The 18,491-nt window shown below is 38.0% G+C and overlaps 3 protein-coding genes across 4 annotated transcripts in view; 2 read left to right on the top strand and 1 right to left on the bottom strand.

Annotated features, from left to right (window-relative positions):
* The first annotated feature begins 445 nt into the window (after positions 1 to 445).
* On the top strand, positions 446 to 1,326 carry LOC131425182 (ragulator complex protein LAMTOR3 homolog). The gene is made up of 2 exons (XM_058586841.1): positions 446 to 769; positions 887 to 1,326. Exons 1-2 carry the CDS (start codon positions 726 to 728, stop codon positions 1,215 to 1,217), a joined length of 375 nt encoding a protein of 124 aa, XP_058442824.1. The 5' UTR covers positions 446 to 725; the 3' UTR covers positions 1,218 to 1,326.
* LOC131425181 (dystrobrevin alpha) lies at positions 1,266 to 10,685 on the bottom strand. 2 transcript variants are annotated; one of them, XM_058586839.1, is made up of 4 exons: positions 10,351 to 10,685; positions 2,362 to 3,116; positions 1,741 to 2,302; positions 1,266 to 1,686 (listed from the first exon to the last, which is right to left on the bottom strand). In XM_058586839.1, exons 1-4 carry the CDS (start codon positions 10,535 to 10,537, stop codon positions 1,322 to 1,324), a joined length of 1,869 nt encoding a protein of 622 aa, XP_058442822.1. In that variant the 5' UTR covers positions 10,538 to 10,685; the 3' UTR covers positions 1,266 to 1,321. The 2 variants fall into 2 exon arrangements, with proteins under 2 accessions (XP_058442822.1, XP_058442823.1); XM_058586840.1 differs by having other exon boundaries at positions 1,750 to 2,302; positions 10,351 to 10,683.
* Positions 10,686 to 16,336: 5,651 nt separating this feature from the next.
* LOC131425176 (maestro heat-like repeat-containing protein family member 1) overlaps positions 16,337 to 18,491 on the top strand; it is a 43,356-nt gene continuing 41,201 nt past the window's right edge. Inside the window, exons 1-3 of the mRNA XM_058586828.1 lie at positions 16,337 to 16,537; positions 16,867 to 17,044; positions 17,103 to 18,380. Coding sequence (XP_058442811.1) covers positions 16,468 to 16,537; positions 16,867 to 17,044; positions 17,103 to 18,380 — 1,526 coding nt within the window. The 5' untranslated portion in view covers positions 16,337 to 16,467. The remainder of the gene's footprint in view (positions 16,538 to 16,866; positions 17,045 to 17,102; positions 18,381 to 18,491) is intronic.

Below are 18,491 nucleotides of genomic sequence, written 5' to 3'. Positions count from 1 at the left end.
TGAGTCCGCATTTTTCGAACAAATCAAGCGTTTGAAGCTTCAAATATTGCAACTGAACATTGAAACATTGAGAGGAGAGTTCATTGCACATATTTGATAGTTTCTTCTCTGGAGAGAAAGTATTGTCGGATTGATGAGCAGTTTTGATTTTTTGACAATATTTTCGTCAATCCAATGAAGTTTCCATTACACGATCAAAAGTATTGTCAATACTCCTTGTATTGACAATAATATTGTCTCGTGTAAGGGCAGCTAATAGAATGTTTTGAATTGTTGCCAAAATTACGGATGAGATGTCGTCACTCTGGTTATAGGCACTCTAGCAGAGATGCCAGGTCTGCAGATTTGTCTGTAAATCTTCAGATTTGGGGTATAGTGCTGCAGACATTTTTTGTTGTGCAGACTTTTGAAATTCTCGCAGACTTTTTTGCTCGCCAAGTCAGTTTTGCGTGTCATACTTTATAGAGAAATTGCTGCCAGCAAGACATACTTGCTGACTGCAGATTTTTTTTTCAGATTTACAGACCCTGTCTGCAGATATTTGAAATTTTTACCTGGCATCTCTGCACTCTAGTAAAACGAATGAGAAAGTAAACAATAAAATCCTCGGTTTTGTACTTGTCTTTCGTCTAGAATAGGCATAGTAGAAGTTCTTTTTAAATATCAACTAGATATTTCAGTAGGAACAATTTACCTATATTGAAATATCTGTTATAAATAACATCATGACAGACGACGTGAAAAAGTTTTTCTTCAATATATTACACAGGTAATTCACAAAAACGCGATGTGCAATGTTATTTCGAGATGAGCTTGAAATATTGTCTAGATTATTCAAAAATTTGTTTTTCAACAATCTAGGCTAATGTTTATTAATCACTTGCAGGGTTAGTGGCTTACGTTGTATCATGATTACTGATCGAGACGGAGTTCCTTTGATCAATATCGAAAGAGAAAAGTCTTCAGAAATTGTTATGAAACCTGCTTTTCTATCTACATTTACACTAGCCGCCGAACAATCGAATAAACTAGGATTAGGAAAGAATCGTACAATCATTTCGGTGTATGCTGACTATCAGATGGTACAGATGAACAAACTCCCGCTTGTGTTAACATTTATCGGCACAGAAAACTGCAATATAGGACACATTTTGTCAATGGACCAACAGATTGACACCATGCTGGAGGAACTTAAAACTGCAGTAACGGATTCGTGAGAGGATATATGTGATGGCGACGAGAATAATATGCATGTATAATACAAATTTTATTTGTAAATGCAGCTTTTTAATAGTTGTCAAAAACAGAAGTATGGTTAAATTTAAACACCTTCAATTCGTTTTCTTTCTTCTTCTGCAATGATGCGGTCCAAAGCTTTCTCTAATAATTGTGTGGTTCGAGCGAGCTCTGTGTTATCACTGTAAGAATCATCAACGATCTCTCGAACTTTGAGTAGTAAATCTTTGAAATTTGCCATTTGTGTGTCAATTTTCAAATTATCTATACATCGACTCAGTTCATCAGAAACTGCACTTTTACTGCGATTAGCACAATATCCATAGGTATTTTGATTGATAATTGTCTCAGAAGGACGATTTAGATGGAACCATGAGCTTACATCTCGCACAGATAATTCATCTTGTAATTGCTCATTATCAGACGACTTATTAAAATCCGCACCATGTGCTACAATTGAAATATGAAAACAATGTGGTTATCACCAAAAATTTCATTACATACTTGACATACCCTGTGTGCATGCTTTTCCAAATGATATTCTTTTGTTAGTAGATCGGTATGGAGTGCTACAGCTTTGAGGAAAACCTCGACTTAACTTTGTGTATATATCGTGCAATGCATTCAGTTGCTCTGAAATAATTTTTCCGTAGCTATGAAAATAATCAAGTTGAGCATTGTCGATAGTTTTGCCTTTCAGGTTGGGTAATTGCAGACTATATTTTACGTTCTCATTTTCAAGAACTTTCAGAATTGATGCTAGATTCTCCATTAGCAACTGATTATGAGAACTAGAGAATTCCATGTTGCTCAAAATGCTTGTATTCCTAACTGATGGCTTAAGAAATGATGCTCCGTTTATTGAGTCTAGCGTCTGGGATAGTGTACCGCTCACTGTCGGCGTAGATTCGGTTTGTTGTAATTCTACAGCATTGATATCAATTAACTTAGCTTCCATATTATCGAATGTGGATGGTTGATGAGTATTGAACTGTTGCATCGATGAACGGTTGAAAAGGTTGCAGATCTTCATGACCAGAGTAGAAATTTTGTTGGTCGTAATTTCCTGTTTGAAATACAATGATGAAAAATATCATAAGCAATGTTTGCAATGGATTTACTTACATTTGTGCTGATCTCATACATTTTGTGACCAACACAGTGACTTTTACTAACATATTTACGGCTAAAACACTCTATACAGAGTGAAAATTTTCGGCATCGTTGACACTTGAATCGCAATCCTTTTATTATAACTCGGCAACCAGTGCACTGTACGTTATGCACAACTAATTCTGATTCCCTCAAGCGTTTGGACAAAGTCAACATATTGGAATAGTAGGAAAATTTCGAAGATAATTTCCAAAGGCACGAAAATTGGTACTCTGTTAATCCGACTAGTCCAGGATAGTTGGCAAAGCATTCGTTAACAATCTCTTGCACTAAACTTGGCATAAGATGATCAGGTTCTCCTAAAAATGCTAGGATTTTTGCCAAATTTATCAACATTGCTTCAAACCTGTGCCGCGATACACACAGATTGTGGTCACTCGTCAACTGAAAATGCTCCCATACGAGTTGTTCAATGTTTTGCGTTTCGCATAGTATTAGAAATGTTTGTTTAAGTTCTAAGCCCGATATGGGATTGCATCGTTTTGGATCAAAAACCGCCCAAAACAAACCCGCCAAAGTTGAAATTAGGGATTCGTGATCAGGTGGCTGATCTAAATCAACGAAATAACTAAGGTGTTCTGCAGCAAAATAAATATCATGTAGCACTGCTGTTAGTTGCGCTGGTTTGACTGATGGAGCACTATCGACCTGATTTAAACAATGACGTTCTAGAATGGAGCATACCGTCTGGAATGGAATATGGTTTGCTGGAAAGACGAAATTGGAAAAATAAAAAATAGTATTAAATTCTGACGGACATTTGATTATTTTGAATAAATAAAATCCGGAAATATCATAATTCCTTATATAACATATTTCCGTTAACACATTATATCAGGCCGAATTAGCACATAAATCAAAGCCTTGGGTATAACATTCCTATAACATTAATGTTGCAAAGGTTTGAATCAGTAGTTTTATGGTGGTTTTTGTTGTCGTCGATGAAGTTTGATGTATTTCAGGTCACTTAGAGAAGGGATCAACTATTATTAGAAAATAGACTGTCGCCAAACATTACACAACCGTCAGCTAGGCTGAGTGATTCTTGTCTGTTGTAATACGGTTGAGCTGCAGTGGAAAGATTCTTGGAGCAGGAAGACCATTCATCACGTTGATAACAGTTTGAAGTGTGACATTTGTTGATGTTGCTTTCTGCAATGCTGCAAATGAAACCGGAACCTTTTCTGTGGCATCGGAAAAAAATACTTGATAAGTCTTCCTCTAGAGTGAGTGAGTGAGTGAGTATTCTTCTTCTGGTTGGTTGGTTCGGTCGATCAGCCTAGACAAGATATCTGCGCAACCGAAATCGCTCGTAGATGGTTCACAATATAACAATTGCTAAATTGGAAAGACTTGGATTCGGCTCTAACATCCTTCGGTGGCTGCAGTCATATCTTGTAGATCGTCGATTAGCAGTGAAAATCGGCGATCACGTTTCCAATGAGTTTATCGCTTCGTCCGGAATTCCGCAGGGTAGTCATCTCGGGCCTTTAATATTTTTACTGTATTTCAACGACGTCAACTTTACTCTAGAGGGCCCTCGTCTATCGTTTGCCGATGACGTTAAGATCTACTATTACATTCGAAGCCCAGAAGATGCAGGTTTTCTTCAACGACAGTTGTTGAGCTTCGCCGAGTGGTGTAAAGTAAACCGTATGAAATTGAATCCTGACAAATGCTCGACCATCACGTTCTCGAAGAAGAAAGAGCCATTTCATTTTGATTACTTTCTGGAAGGATCCCCGATAGTCAGAACGACGTGTGTTAAAGACCTTGGTGTCTTTCTCGATAAGCAACTGACATTCAAGCAACACATTAGCCATATCGTTTCTAAAGCTTCTCGCAACCTAGGATTTGTAATGAGGATGGCTAAACATTTTACAGACGTGCACTGTTTAAAATCTCTGTTTTGCTCGCTTGTTCGTTCATCCTTGGAGTACTGTTCTGTCGTTTGGAACCCTCACTACATAAACGGAGCTCATAGAATCGAATCGATACAACGCAGATTCATTCGCTTCGCCCTACGGCGCTTACCGTGGAACAATCCTCACCAACTACCAAGCTACGTAAGTCGCGGGTTATTAATCGGTCTCGATACACTTCAAGTTCGTCGAGATGTTGCGCGTGCTTTATTGATAGCAGATGTTCTGACCGATAGGATTGACTGCCCTGCTTTGCTCCGCGAAATTAATATCAACGTCCGACCCCGGGCTCTTCGCAACAGTGCATTTCTTCGACTTCCTTTACGACGAACTAACTACGGTGCTAACAATGCTATTATTGGCTTGCAGAGATCATTCAACCGCGTTTCATCAGGATTTGACTTCAATCTATCACGCAGTAGGATACTTGGAAATTTTTTTATATATTACTAGAAATTATCATTAGGACCATATTGTGTCTGTTGATTATACCTAAATAAATTAATAAATAGATACATGTTGAAACTCAAAATCGTAATTCAGCATCGTAAGTGCCCAACGTTTCAGCCTGTTTCCCGTGAGCTTTGGTATGCCTTTCTTGGAATTAAAAATAGATAGTGGCTTGTGGTCATTCAGCAGTGTGAAATGACGTCCTAGCAAAAACTTGTGGAACTTTGTTACTGCATAGACTAACGCGAGTGCTTCTTTTTCAGGTTGCCCATAGTTCCGCTCTGCGGGCGCGAGTGTTCTTGAAGCACATTGAACGGCCTTTATCTTTCCATCGGAAAACTGATAAAAAATTACTGCACCGATTCCAGTGTTTGATGCGTTTGCTGCTAGGATGATGGGTAGCTTAGGATCGTAGTGAGTTAGCAGTAAATTAGAATGAAATGCTATCTTGAATTGGTCAAAAGCGCGTTGACACTCTGGAGTCCATTGCCACTTTGTTTCCTTCTTCAGCAGCTGGTCCATTGAATGACGTACTCGTACATGTTGAGAACGAATCTTGCATAGAAGTTGAACGCTCCTAGGTACCACCGTAATTCGGGAACGTTTGTCGGGGCAGGGAGTTCAGCAATGCTTTTCAATTTCTCGGGATTTGGAACACATCGTAGATAAAGAAGGCATCTACGATGTGTCCCAAATAGGCAAGTTGTGTATGAAAGAGATGGCACTTCTCAGCTTTGACGTGGAAACCACACTCCTTCAGCCGCTGGAACAGTAAGTTGAGTGATGCTAGATGCGACTTCATGTCCTTTGAGAATACGGTAACATCGTCGATGAAAGAGCGGACACCAGGAATATCTGAAATTATTCCATCCACCAAACGCTGGAAAGCCCCTGGAGCGGACTTTACTCCTGGAGCAATGCGATTAAGTTAATACAGACCACGATGCGTGTTGATGGTGAGTAGCTTCTTGGAACTATCATCAACTTCGAGTTGCAGACACGCATCGGACAGATCAATGATGCTGAACGATGTGCTACCATTGAGTTGAACGAAAATTTCGTCAGGAGTTGGAAGCGGATGGTGGTTTGCCTCCAATGCTTCGTAAGTCCCGTCGAGTAGTCCGCACAAATGCGAACCCGTCCGTTTGGCTTACGTACCGCCACAATAGGAGCCGCCATACGGAAAAGTCGACTGGCTGTATTATTCCAAACGTTTCCAACCGTGTTAGTTCGGCGTCCACCAATGAAATGGTATTAAAGGGAACCGGTCGCTTGGGACAAAAAATCGGTTTGGAATTTGGTTTCAGAGAGCTTTATCTTCGTTTTCCTGCAATGTCCCAAGGAATCGTTAAACACTTCTGCGTGCTGTGTTTTAAATTTACAAATTCGCTGCTCTATCGATTCAATAGATACCAAGGATAATAAGATTGATAGACGTTGTGACAAAACATCTTCCATTTTTAGTGTTACCGTTGATGGTAACGTCGCAATAAAACTCACCAAACAAATGAAGAGGCGTTCATGGCTAGAATCGTTGGTTTCTTGGTAGAAGGTTTACCTAGCGAGTTTCAGGTTCACTTAGATATTACTGTGATGTCGCTTGCTGTGTCTAACTGCAGCTTGACTTCCACGCCGTTAGTGATGGTAGTCACGTACTTTCGCTTGCTTGAGTGTTGAACGATGTGGTTCACAATATAGATTCTTCGGGATTTGGGACTGCTGCTGATGAGAATTTCCCTCTTCCTGGACTGCGTGCACAGTTGGTTTATGATTAACGCTCGACCATGAATGTGTCCGCATTGAGATTGTCGAGCCGTTGATAGTCATCGATCAGATTTTGGAGTGTAACTGTTTCAGCCTCAATGCGAGAAAGTAACCTGGCTCGTATGTCTGTGTAGCAGTGCGTTTAAAGGCCACAGACAAAAAACCAAGCACTTGAACTGGACAATTTTCATGTTCTTGAAATCGAAGTCCTCGCATGCACGGTTTACCTTTCCGCCGTAACTGATAAGGGGCTGTCCATAAAAGACGTCACGCTTTTTTTGACGATTTTTGACTCCCCATCCCCCCTTTGTCACAAATTGTCACAGAAGCAAAGACCCCCCACCCCCCCTATGTCATATGTCACGAATTCAAAATAAATAAAATTCATCTCAATACATTCTCAATATGTATGAAAAGCCATACAAATGCGAGGGAAAAATCGATTTATTACATGTTGTCATTAGATTAAAAAATATCCCTTAAACTACAAAATTATCGGAATTATTTTATTAATATCAATTATATAAATTAACAAAAGTATTTGGTTGGAATTGAAACATTTAAATCATCTGTTTTATTCCTCCTAGGGGTACACAGATATATTATTGTTTTAGGTAAAGAATAATATTTCCTTAGTGTAGCATACAGGGCTGAGAAAATAAAGACCAAAACCTCATCAAAACGAGATCACTGCCGGAGAATCTTTTCATGATCAGTTGATCAGTGAATTTTAAATCACATCGATCAACATCGGTACTGATCTTCCGTCACACAATGGGTAGTGATTTTGAGCTAAAATGATTCTTGATTTATGTAAGTTCAATCATTGGATGATTCGATAAGCTTTGATGTTGGTGGAGGAAAATCACATATGATCAAGATAAGACATGACATGATCTACGTCTGAAATCGTTGATCTCCCGCCCTTTTTCAAATGGAGTACAATTGAATAAACTGCGTCAGGATCAGATAACAGAAATTCTTATGATATACTATTATCAATGCTAGAAAAGCAAATTACTGAAAAAATTGTCAGTGCATAACTTAAGTTAAACCGTTTGAAGGCATCTTTTTCTAATTTACTCATGTTAGGCAAAATTTATTAATTTCGTTAATTTACTCGCTCCTCCGTGCACTTTTGCTGATCACAACAGAAATGATTTCATACATCACTCATTTCCGAATTTACAAGAAGTAGCTTTTACATCAACAAATACATGTTTTCCTATAGAATGTAAACGTTTATTGTGGAGATTTTTTCAGGAAATAGGGCAAAGCAGTAATATAATTAGGTATTTCTAAAATGCGCTCATTGAAAATATTGGACGTCACATTCCAAAAACCTACCCCCCTCCCCCCTGTCACAAAAGGTCACGTTTTATGAAAGACCCCCCTCCCCCTTGCGGCGTGACGTCTTTTATGGACAACCCCTAATGTCTTCAACCTCTGATTTCATCAATTGCAGACACTGGTAGCGCTTGTTGAAGACAGACGTTTGCGGTCCGGAAATCTTCTTGATGATTTCGACGGTGTCAGTAAAGTTGATATCTTTGGGAAGCTTCGGCGGAATGTAGTTGGTATACCGTGTATGTGATGGTGTATCCAACTTCCTCGACAGCAAACGAACTTAAATGCGAAACGAAAAGGTCCGCGTATCGGCTGTACCATTTTTCGAATGTAACTCCATTTTCTGGATCGAAAGAAAATTCGCTGATGTTGGTTGCTAAGGCCTCAAGTATTTGCTCCTCGTTGTTGGGCGTTGGAGTGGGTAGTGCTAACTTCTGCAGGAGAGCCGCCATCTAGAGAATGGCTTCTTCGAGGCCCGCTATTGCTTCAGGTTCTTGATCCTCGTCGCTAGTTATTCACTCTTATTGTGATCAACGACGTATCGTTTTTTCGATCGTATTTCATCGTATCGCTAGCGAAATCAAAGGTAGCTAGGATTCAATCGAACCATATAGTACGCTCGTAGAACTGCCAACGCAGTCTCCCTACGCGAGTGGCAAAGGAAGTGGGACAGCTCAACCAAGGGCAGGTGGACACATCGGCTCATTCCAAGAGTCTCCAGATGGATCGACAGACCCAACGGCGAAGTAAACTTCGGCCTGTCGCAGTTCCTAACAGGCCACAGTAGTTTCAGGTGGCATCTACAGGTTCGGTTACGCAGCATCTCCTGTCTGCCCTGGCTGGATCTGGACAAACGCATCACAAATCGTTCGAATAATATTCAGGCACATTCTATGGGGCTACAAGACCTTTCATGTGAATCTAAGTTCATGAAAATCGGTTTAGCCATCTCCGAGAAAAGTGAGTGCAAAAAATGTTACATGCAAACACACACATACCGATATTTTGCGTACTCGACGAACTGAGTCGAATGATATATGACACTCGGCCCTCCGGGTCCCGGCTTAAAAGTCTGTTTTCACAGTGATTGCATAACCTTTCTATGAGAAAGACGAAATAGTTATTTTAGAGTTTGCTAGGTTAATCGATAGATATGAGCATCTTTTCTCGCACAGGAAGTCATATAGCCTCTCAATCATCTTTCTTTACAATTCACTCAATGAATCAAACGATCTACTACAATTTGACAATTATTTTGTAAAACTCTTGTACTATATTCTAAAATGTATTGGATAACTCTAGTAATGTTTTGATTCAAATTATTCTTACAAAATTTAATAATTTCATCTTTAAAACCAATTGTAAATATTTACTTTGAAGAGGATGACTCTCGAGGATCACATTTCAATTTCAATTAGTCCTGTATTTTAGTTTTAATCTAACTTTTCTATTTTAAGTTCGCCCAACCGTTTCTTGATTACTACTATCTATTAGTTTTTATTTCTTCGCGTTTCGTCTTCGGCTTTTCAGTGCTTAAAGCAGTTCAAATTGAACTGCCATCTCGCGCCTAGCAGATCAATTTATACCGCTAAGCATACGTAAAGGTGGCACTATTTATGCAATCTTCAAACGATATTGTACAAGTGCCATATTATTTCTGACGTCTCAGGCGTAAACGAGTGACGACTTAATACTGGCCGTCGCAAAATGTGAACATTTAGGGGTTTTGTTGGTTTGTGCAAAAACTACATATTTTATTTTTTCGCGTCAGTGCTTATAGCAGTTCACAATTTCTGCTTAAACCAACAAAAACTCTTAAATGTATCTATTAGTGTTTGATTGCAGTGACGAGATAAAAAATTATCAATCAACGGACTAAAATACATGTATAATTTGAAACCAAATTGAACTGATATTAAAGGAAGTCATGGCATCATGAAACTTTGCCAGACTGAGAGTTGTATGACCTGACTTGACGTTGAATATTGAACGTTGGATTCCATGTCAACTTATGAAGTCAACATTTTCAAACTATTAAATTTCGTCAATGAACTGCAAGCGCGGCAATGACTTACGAAGATTTGAAGAATGAATGCTCATTAAATCTGTTATTAAATGACAAAAATAATTCTCGTGTGAGGGCCGCTACACGTTCACTTTTAATAATCGTGTAAGGTCCGCTAAAGGAACCCTGTCAGAGTACAAACGAGAAATCTGCTCATCTTTCACTCCGACAGGGTCCCTTTGATTTACTGTAAGTACATTTCCCGCTTTGGTCAGCGCCAAGGACCGGATATGTGTGAATAGTCCTTTATACCCATAACAATTTTAAAAAATCAAAGAAAATCACGTACTAAAAACGAGAACGGTAGTGGAAGTTTATACTAGTCAGTTTGGTTTATATTTAATTACAATTCTTCTCATAAATCGATTGTCGATAACTCTGTGGATTACTTACTATGAAGAGCCTTTTGCAATGCAAATAGTTTGCAAGCACAACGGTAGGTGGTATATTTTGAGGTAATAAACTTCTCGTTGATCTGGCTGACTATGTGGTTTAAATTTGGGTTATCATGCTGTGTAGTGCCACTGTAACGGTTAACATATACCAAATACCCGCGTTCGTCTTCATATTGTTTATACATTTTTATTCACAATACACTAACGCAACACTAGATGAATTTATTCGCGTTCCATTGCACTTGTTCTTCCAGGCGTCTTTCAAAGCACGAACCTGATCGTGCATCTCTAGAACAAGTGTCAGTTATTTTTCTGTTTTGAAAACCGGTTTCATGAGCAAAGTTTTTTGAGTGTTTGGTTTGCTAAATACACGATGTGATTTATTTGCTCATTAATGGGTATTATGCGCTACACTCAAAAAAATAAACAACCGATTCCAAATGAATTTCACCTCCAATCGGTTTTTTCCGAAATCTTTCAGAATTGAGTGAGAAAATGTGGACTGAATTGTCAACTCGTTTTCTTCTTATTCTTTCCCGATTCTGAACGTTTTTGCAGTGAATGTGCACCGAAGTGTAAGTAACTAGTTAGTAAATTAAAGAACAATCTAAAAATTCACGTTGGACACCAATTATGAATTTTCACAGCTTCGGCCAATTCTGTTGTTATAAGTTGTTTGATAAGTGGCCCTTACACGAGAATTATTGTCATTTTTAATGATCACTAATGTCGTTTTTCATTGAAAACACTCGTGGAGCGTTTTACTCGATTCGTGCACTTTTCATGCAGTCGAGTAATGAAAACAGGTTCATAGTGTTTCATTGATTTGCACCGCACGAAAAAATGCACTTTCGGGCAATTCGCGGGCAACTACTTTGCACCCGTTTTCTTTTCCGAACAGCAAAGCGTGCAAACCAAACTTTACAAAACCGTTTCATTGATTGACTTTCAAGGCAAAACATTGGCACCGAGTGAGTGGAATCAATGAAAAAGGACATTAGTGACCATATTCCAAATTTGCATGGGGAATTCGTCATTACTGCACCTTATACGTTCATTAAAATGACATTATTTCTTAGTAAAGATACTTTTAATAATCGTGTACACGCTTTTTGAACATAACTCATGGTTTGAGTTGTGATCACTCTAATTCATAAACTGGACAATATGTCAAAATTTGGTAGCAATAACTATTTTGCTTCTCGAAACTATCGTGTTCAAGAACAATTTAGCCTCGCCTCTGATTGTCATTTTAACTATTTGTTCATATTTTTTAAGATGACAATCATTGTCATATTTAGAACTCCATAAAAGTCATAAATACAAATAGTCTGGTCAAGTTGTTGACTTTGTTATCTATTACTTTATACAATATAGATGGTGAATATTCTAATATCATGGTCGTTGCTACTATTTAAGCGTACCCGCTTGTAAGGAATTCTGGCAAGCGTCAGAAGGCTGGCTGCATTTGTGACCTGTTATTCTCTGGTCACAATGTAGTTCCTTTGGTCACTGAGTCCAGCTTGTATATATTTTTCAAACATTGTATATTTTCGTTTATTTCATTGTCAGTAAATGTCTGAGTAGAATTTAAACGTCAATCGCGTTCATACTCCGTGTTTACATGTTTGAGTCACGTTTAAGTTCTGCTCAATAGCCTAGGTTGGTGTCACAAGTAGGGTTTTGTCGACGACACGACCTGCCACTCGCTATTAAAAACTGTATCGCAAATTTAACTACCCCTCAGTAATTGGTAATGTCAAAACGACATTGCTAAAGAAATTTTTAAAACTGGCAACACAAATTGATAGATTATTGATTTTGAATAATAGTTATTGTAACCTTGGTTACTGAATGGTAGAAATCGTTATCCTAGATCACCACCTAAACCGAGCGAAGAGAATAAATTACTCACAATGACGCGTAAGTTAGCGACTGAAAAAGCAAAAGCTTATCTACTCAAGGATGATTTAATTTAAAAAAAATTATTGAAAACTGCACTAAACAGTTTACGGCAGGATAAAATATATTTATGGAAAAATCTCGAGGGCTCTTATTACCGTTCTCACTTCCACTTTCACATTCACTTCACTTACATGTCACTTCACTTGATTTTGCCTATTACCGGTATCACGCATAGTGAAGTGATCACTGTGATGGAAAAAACGAATATTTTCAACAAAATGTTGGTGGCGTGATGTTCATAATGGATCCAGTTCATTTAAGTAATTACTTTTGTCTCTGAAGCGAATTCCGTTATAAGGACCTACATTCACTTCACTTGATTTCAACCGTGAAGTGATACCCGGTGTCACTACACGGTGAAAACCAAGTGAAGTGACTGTGACCCTTATTATGGGTATCACTTCACGGTGGAAATCAAGTGAAGTGAATGTAGGTTCTTATTACGGAAGTCGCTTCAGAGACAAAAGTAAATACTTGGATGAATTTGATGTCATCATAAACATCACGCCACCAACATATTGTTGAAAAAATTAGTTTTTTTCCACCACAGTGATCACTTCACTATGCGTGATACCGGTAATAGGTAAAATCAAGTGAAGTGACATGTAAGTGAAGTGAATGTGAAAGTGGAAGTGAGAACGGTAATAAGGGCCACCCATAATAAGGGTCACAGTCACTTCACTTGGCTTTCACCGTGTTGTGACACCGGTAATAAGGGCCGAGGTTATTCGATGAAGAACTGAATCCAAAGAGAATGAACTAACAGTGGCATTTTTTTCGGATGGCATTTCCAACTTATGTCAAGCGGCAATTGTTGTATATCTCATATATTTCCATATATTGTAGACATTAGAAAACACACAAATATATCTTGCAATTTGGCTTTGTAATTGTTCTTTTTTCTAAACAATGAATTTAATGTATTACAAAACAGTTTGCAACTACCTTCTTAGAGGCTCCACTACCGCCTGAAACAAGGAAATGTCGACTGGTTAAAATATATTGGAAAGATTACTGATTACTGATATTATTGATAGTAAACCTTTATTGGGAGCCATTACATCTATTATTGAACCACTAATAATTTTTTAAACTATTCCAAAGGCTAATTGATTCACATTTCAAACCTGTTATGCACGCTTGCACATATCTACGTTCTCAAATTGTTTGTTTATTTATTCTTGGACTCCATAGCAACTTGTTCTTAGTAAATTGAACAGTGTTGCTCGAGAAAATTATTTCGATCATTCTCAAGGGGTCACTATATTCATGGTAACTGGCGGTGAATCATTAACGGACAATTTTCATGTAGATTTTTCTTCGAAGTGCCTGGTCGTGTCGTCGGTTTTGTTTAATTATTTATTCTACAACGTGACAACGCGTTTCAGTTCGAAAAGTTTAAACTTGATCCAAAGGGATCACAATCCGTTTCGTGATAGAAATATTTTTCTAAGTGGATCCAAAGGGATCAGTATTTCGTGCCGAAGGTGCCCCACGAACATTTGATACGGGAAAAGTGCGATAGACAAAGTTGACCGGTTGAATTTGTTTGCCTTTAACCCGACGTGTGTGGCTTTGCGGTGAAACGAAAAATAGTGCGCGCAGTATCACTCTCCGGAACATAGGCCTTCGCTACAAACAGGCCGAGTTGCTGATTTCTTTGGAATTGCTGTCCCATCGCCCCGAAGTCAGTGCCGTCCCGCTCGTCGTCGCCAGGAACCATCAAGTCGACCAACGATCATCACGGCCGCAACGGAGTGTTGAGAAGAAGTTATCGACGAATAAACTTGCGCAAGTAGTAAAAAGTTTAATATTCAATTGTTTTTTTTTATTACAAAATATAGTGCCTAAGATTAAAATTGTGCGGTCTTTTTATATGCAAGCTGTGTCGTCCATTTTGTTTTTGTATGTAACTTGTTTCCGCCGCAAACGATTCGCTCAGTGACCACAGGTGGGAAGAAAAGTCCGCCGAAAAATAGTGAAGTGAAGATTCTCCAGGAGACCAACAAGGTAAACGACCCTGAACTGGTGGTCCGGTGCTGAAAAGCAGCCACCAGTAGTGTGTATACAAAACGTTACGTAACACATTCCGGCAGCTGTCAAAATTGTCCAGGCGAAATTGCGTCATTATCTCGCCGTACGTGTCTTATTTATTTCCCTCCTCCTTCTTTTTTTTTATTCGACTTCATTTGATATTCGTCAATCCCGCATGTACGTACAAAAAACGAATCTTGAGACGAAGTAAATGAGATTGAAATATGGGTATGTTTGGTAGTGAGAAAGCAATGTTATTGGCAATAACATTTGCCATGATTAGTATATATGAAGGGCAATAACTTATGGCCTTTCATATGTAACTTTTATTGAAAAAATAAAACTAAAACGCTTAGGGCATATTCAGGATTGTTCTAGTTCTAGATGCATAATTTATGTCAGTTTTAAAATTTAAATCTAGAAATTATAACAAAATAAACTGGCAGCCCCAACAGCGTTTTATCTGTGTTTCAAATATAGAACAAATAGAACGGCAATGTATACCAGTTTTAAATTTGATAGTAGAACTGGTCGAATAAATAAAACTAAAACGGATTGCTGGGGATACGTTTGTTTCAGTTTCATTTACATTATAGACCACCCATATGAATCTTGCAGCTGCTGCCCACATTATCGAAATGACGGAATGAGCAATGAAATCTTACTCGACTGCATGATTTTTTAGTGCTCGATCGGTTCAGTGCTAGATTTTTCGCCTGAGTTGACTGCTCGATCAACTTGATTGACAGTGACATTTTAAATGTCATTGAATATTCGCTCATTTTATGAATGTGTTAGTGTGAAATTTATGCGACTTAAGCCATTTCACTACACTCCAGCTAGAGGAATGGATGATGCTGACTAAGGTAGGCCGTTTTGTTAATTTCCAGCGAATTTCAATAGTTTATGTTGGGATTCTAAGAAGAACTGGTTATTTACCAGTTCTGTATATCCGAAAATCATGAAGATTTAAACTTGTATATTCAGTTATATAATGTTTTCGTTGAAAAATAAACTGAAAATCAGCACGAAAACCTGCAAAATCAGGAAAGAAGAAGAAGAAGACGAATTGACAATTCAGTCCGCATCTTCTCACTCAATTCCGAATGATTTCCGAATCAACCGGTTGTAGGCGAACCGGTTCATTCGGAATCGGTTGTTGCACTGGAGTTGGAATTGATTCGGAATCCATTATGATTTCCACATGAAATTCCGAATGAAAATTTCTCGCCGATTCGGAATCCATTCGGAATTCATTCGGATCTGATAATGTGGGTGAATTTGCTCTTAAAATGTAGAACCGATTCAAAACGGTTTTGCTAATCTTGTATGGCAAGAATCCGACAGAAGAGAACCATTAATAACCGCTAGGCGAAATTCTCTGCCAAAAACGCTTGATGGATTGTTGCCAGACTTTTGCCGGAATTCTGCCAGAAATGGTTGGCAGACATAGCCAGCCATCTGGGGGGAAATCTGCCCGCCGCGTACAAGTGGGGTATAGTTGAAATTGACCGTCCCACGACAAAAGGGCCTAACTGCAAATGACAATTACTCTTTGTTTACTTTTTCTTCCACGATTTACCGAACTGATTTTATATTTGACGCTTTACTCTTCGCAAAACTTTCAAAGTAAAACTACAAGCTTTCGATTTATATTGGAAACTTTGGAGAATTTGTAATAATGGCTCCTTAATAATCATAAGAAAAAGTAAACAAAGAAAAGCTCTCATTTGCGGCTAGGCCCTTTTGTCGTGGGACTATCGAAATAACCATGAAAAACATGTTACGGTTGCTATAACTTTTTTCTCAGTGTACTATTATATAAAAATTAAACCAAAAGCACTAAATATGTTGAACCGATGCAAAACGGTTCTGTCAGTCTTGTATGGCAATGACTGCCAGTCAAGTGCAAGCGGGTATTTGCTGATGACGGGAAGTAATGTACACCATATGGCAACTCTGGATTCACTTAATCAAAACACGAATAGGAAAAATATAGGTATTGTGTACAATAAGTTGTTAAATGCATATATATAATTAATGCTTAAAGGTAAGCTGAAGTTAAATATAAAACAAAGTCAGAAAAACAATTCGCAGTGTCCTGAATAATTTAACAATGGAAATATCCGGCGACGAAAGGAAATTGCCCGTAGTCACTAGACACGGGAACGACCAGCATTTTGTCGGTGAGTAATAGTACATCGTACCCAACAGGACAAACATTTTTGGTAGCTTGATGGTCTTATCAGTGAAGTTGACTTGATTTGGCTTCTTCTTCATTTATATTGAGATTATAAGCATCACTGTTTAGCACAAAATAGAAAAGAGCAGCTTTCATGTAAAACGTCAGATCAAGCACGACAATTTAAATTTGCTTCTTATTCAAACCAAGAGTTTGAAGATAGTCGTTTTTTTTCCTAATTTCTTGTCTGATGGGATATTAAGTTACCATTTGATTTCATGTAATTTTATATAAAGGTTTGAGTGGTATATTAAACAATGTTGATATTCGTAGCAATTGTTAACAGTATGCTTGATTGCCTTGGTGAGAGTGATGAATCGTTGCGCAGTATGATTGAAGTCTCTTTGATACGGATCGCTAGACGAAGGCATGACGAAATTTTAGAAGTATTTTGTGATTATCGCAAAAAGCACTCAAAGCTCAGTGAAGCACAAACTGAAATTATATTAAGGTAAATATGACATTTCCCCATTATGTTACAATACATAACATTTTTTGGAATTTTACAGAGTTATCGAGTATGTAGCTATTAATCTAATTGACCAGATAAGTCATGAAACAGCATCCAAGTGCGTTGAATATAGCGTGAACGAGATAACACAATCATCAGATCAGCAGCCAGCGGTTCAATCTCCCTGTCAAGAAATCTTAGTGTCAATAGGCAGGCGTTTCGGCAAAGATGTAATGGATGCATTAACAAAACATGTTCAAGAGCATCAAGTAGCTCATTTCATGATACTGTACTCGATGGGATCGTTAGCTACAGCCAATGTGATGGAGATCATTTCTTTAATTAAGCCAATTATGGGTTACATTCTTCCTACACTATCAACAATTAAGCAAGACTATGCTCGACAATCTTATGCTTTTGCGATCGGTAGATTTTGTGAAGCCTTTTGCGAATATAGAGAACACCAACGACTGCATCCTAAAGAAGAAACACCAATGAACACAGGGATCACATACGATATATCCGACGAAGTGGGTATAGCGTATGATTTGTTTCAAGCGCAATGGCTCTCTTCACGTGAACCCAAAGTTTCATATGCAGTACTCAATGCGCTATCATATATGTATCCATTATTGTCAGTAGAGAAAGTCAACGACGGCTTATTAAAAGTGATTCCAAACACACTTGCACTTTACCGTCGTAGTGTTGATCGAAGTGTTGTGACCCAATATTTAGCTGCGATAATTAAAACAGTTCAAGAGCTAAACGCGACTCTGTTATCAGGGTTATCCGATAATGTGATAGCAACATTATTTGACTTGGTTTGTGTAAATCCAGACTACGAGAAACCTCAAACAGTAAAGGGCCATTACGAAGTTCTACGATGCTTCGATTTACTTGCCAGTAGCTATGGTGACAAAATAGTTGATATTTTACTAATTCATCTTCGTAGTAACAATGAACGTGAAAGAATCAAATCGTTACTTGTTGTAACTCATCTCACCAATACATCAGAGTATGTGATTAGTGCAAAGAAAAACGAAATAATTGTCATTCTCAAAACTATGTTAATTACTGAACGTTCTATTAAACTTAAAATGGTTTTGTTGAAAACCATTGTAGCATTCATGCAACGCGATTTGGTACATGATAGAGAATTCATCGTTTTTTTAATCAAAGGAAGTTGTCAGCTAAACAAATTTAATACGGAATATGGTAGCAGCGAGGAATATCAAGAATTTGTCACAGCATGTAACAACACAATGTTCATACTGTCCTCGACAATCGGAACAATGGATGATCTTTTGAAGATCGAACTACTACAAAGTTACTTGAGGTATTTCGTTTGAAGACAATTATCTCCTATATAAATGAAATAGATTTATGTATATTAGCAATTGGTTGTTTTGAAAAGCAAATGTGTGTTTAAATAAAACAATTACTTCTT

The sequence above is a fragment of the Malaya genurostris genome, chromosome 1 (genome assembly GCF_030247185.1).
Source record: "Malaya genurostris strain Urasoe2022 chromosome 1, Malgen_1.1, whole genome shotgun sequence".
NCBI classification, from domain to species: domain Eukaryota; kingdom Metazoa; phylum Arthropoda; class Insecta; order Diptera; family Culicidae; genus Malaya; species Malaya genurostris.
Note: the sequence above shows the minus strand (reverse complement) of the source record. Positions and strands in the feature narration are given on the sequence as shown.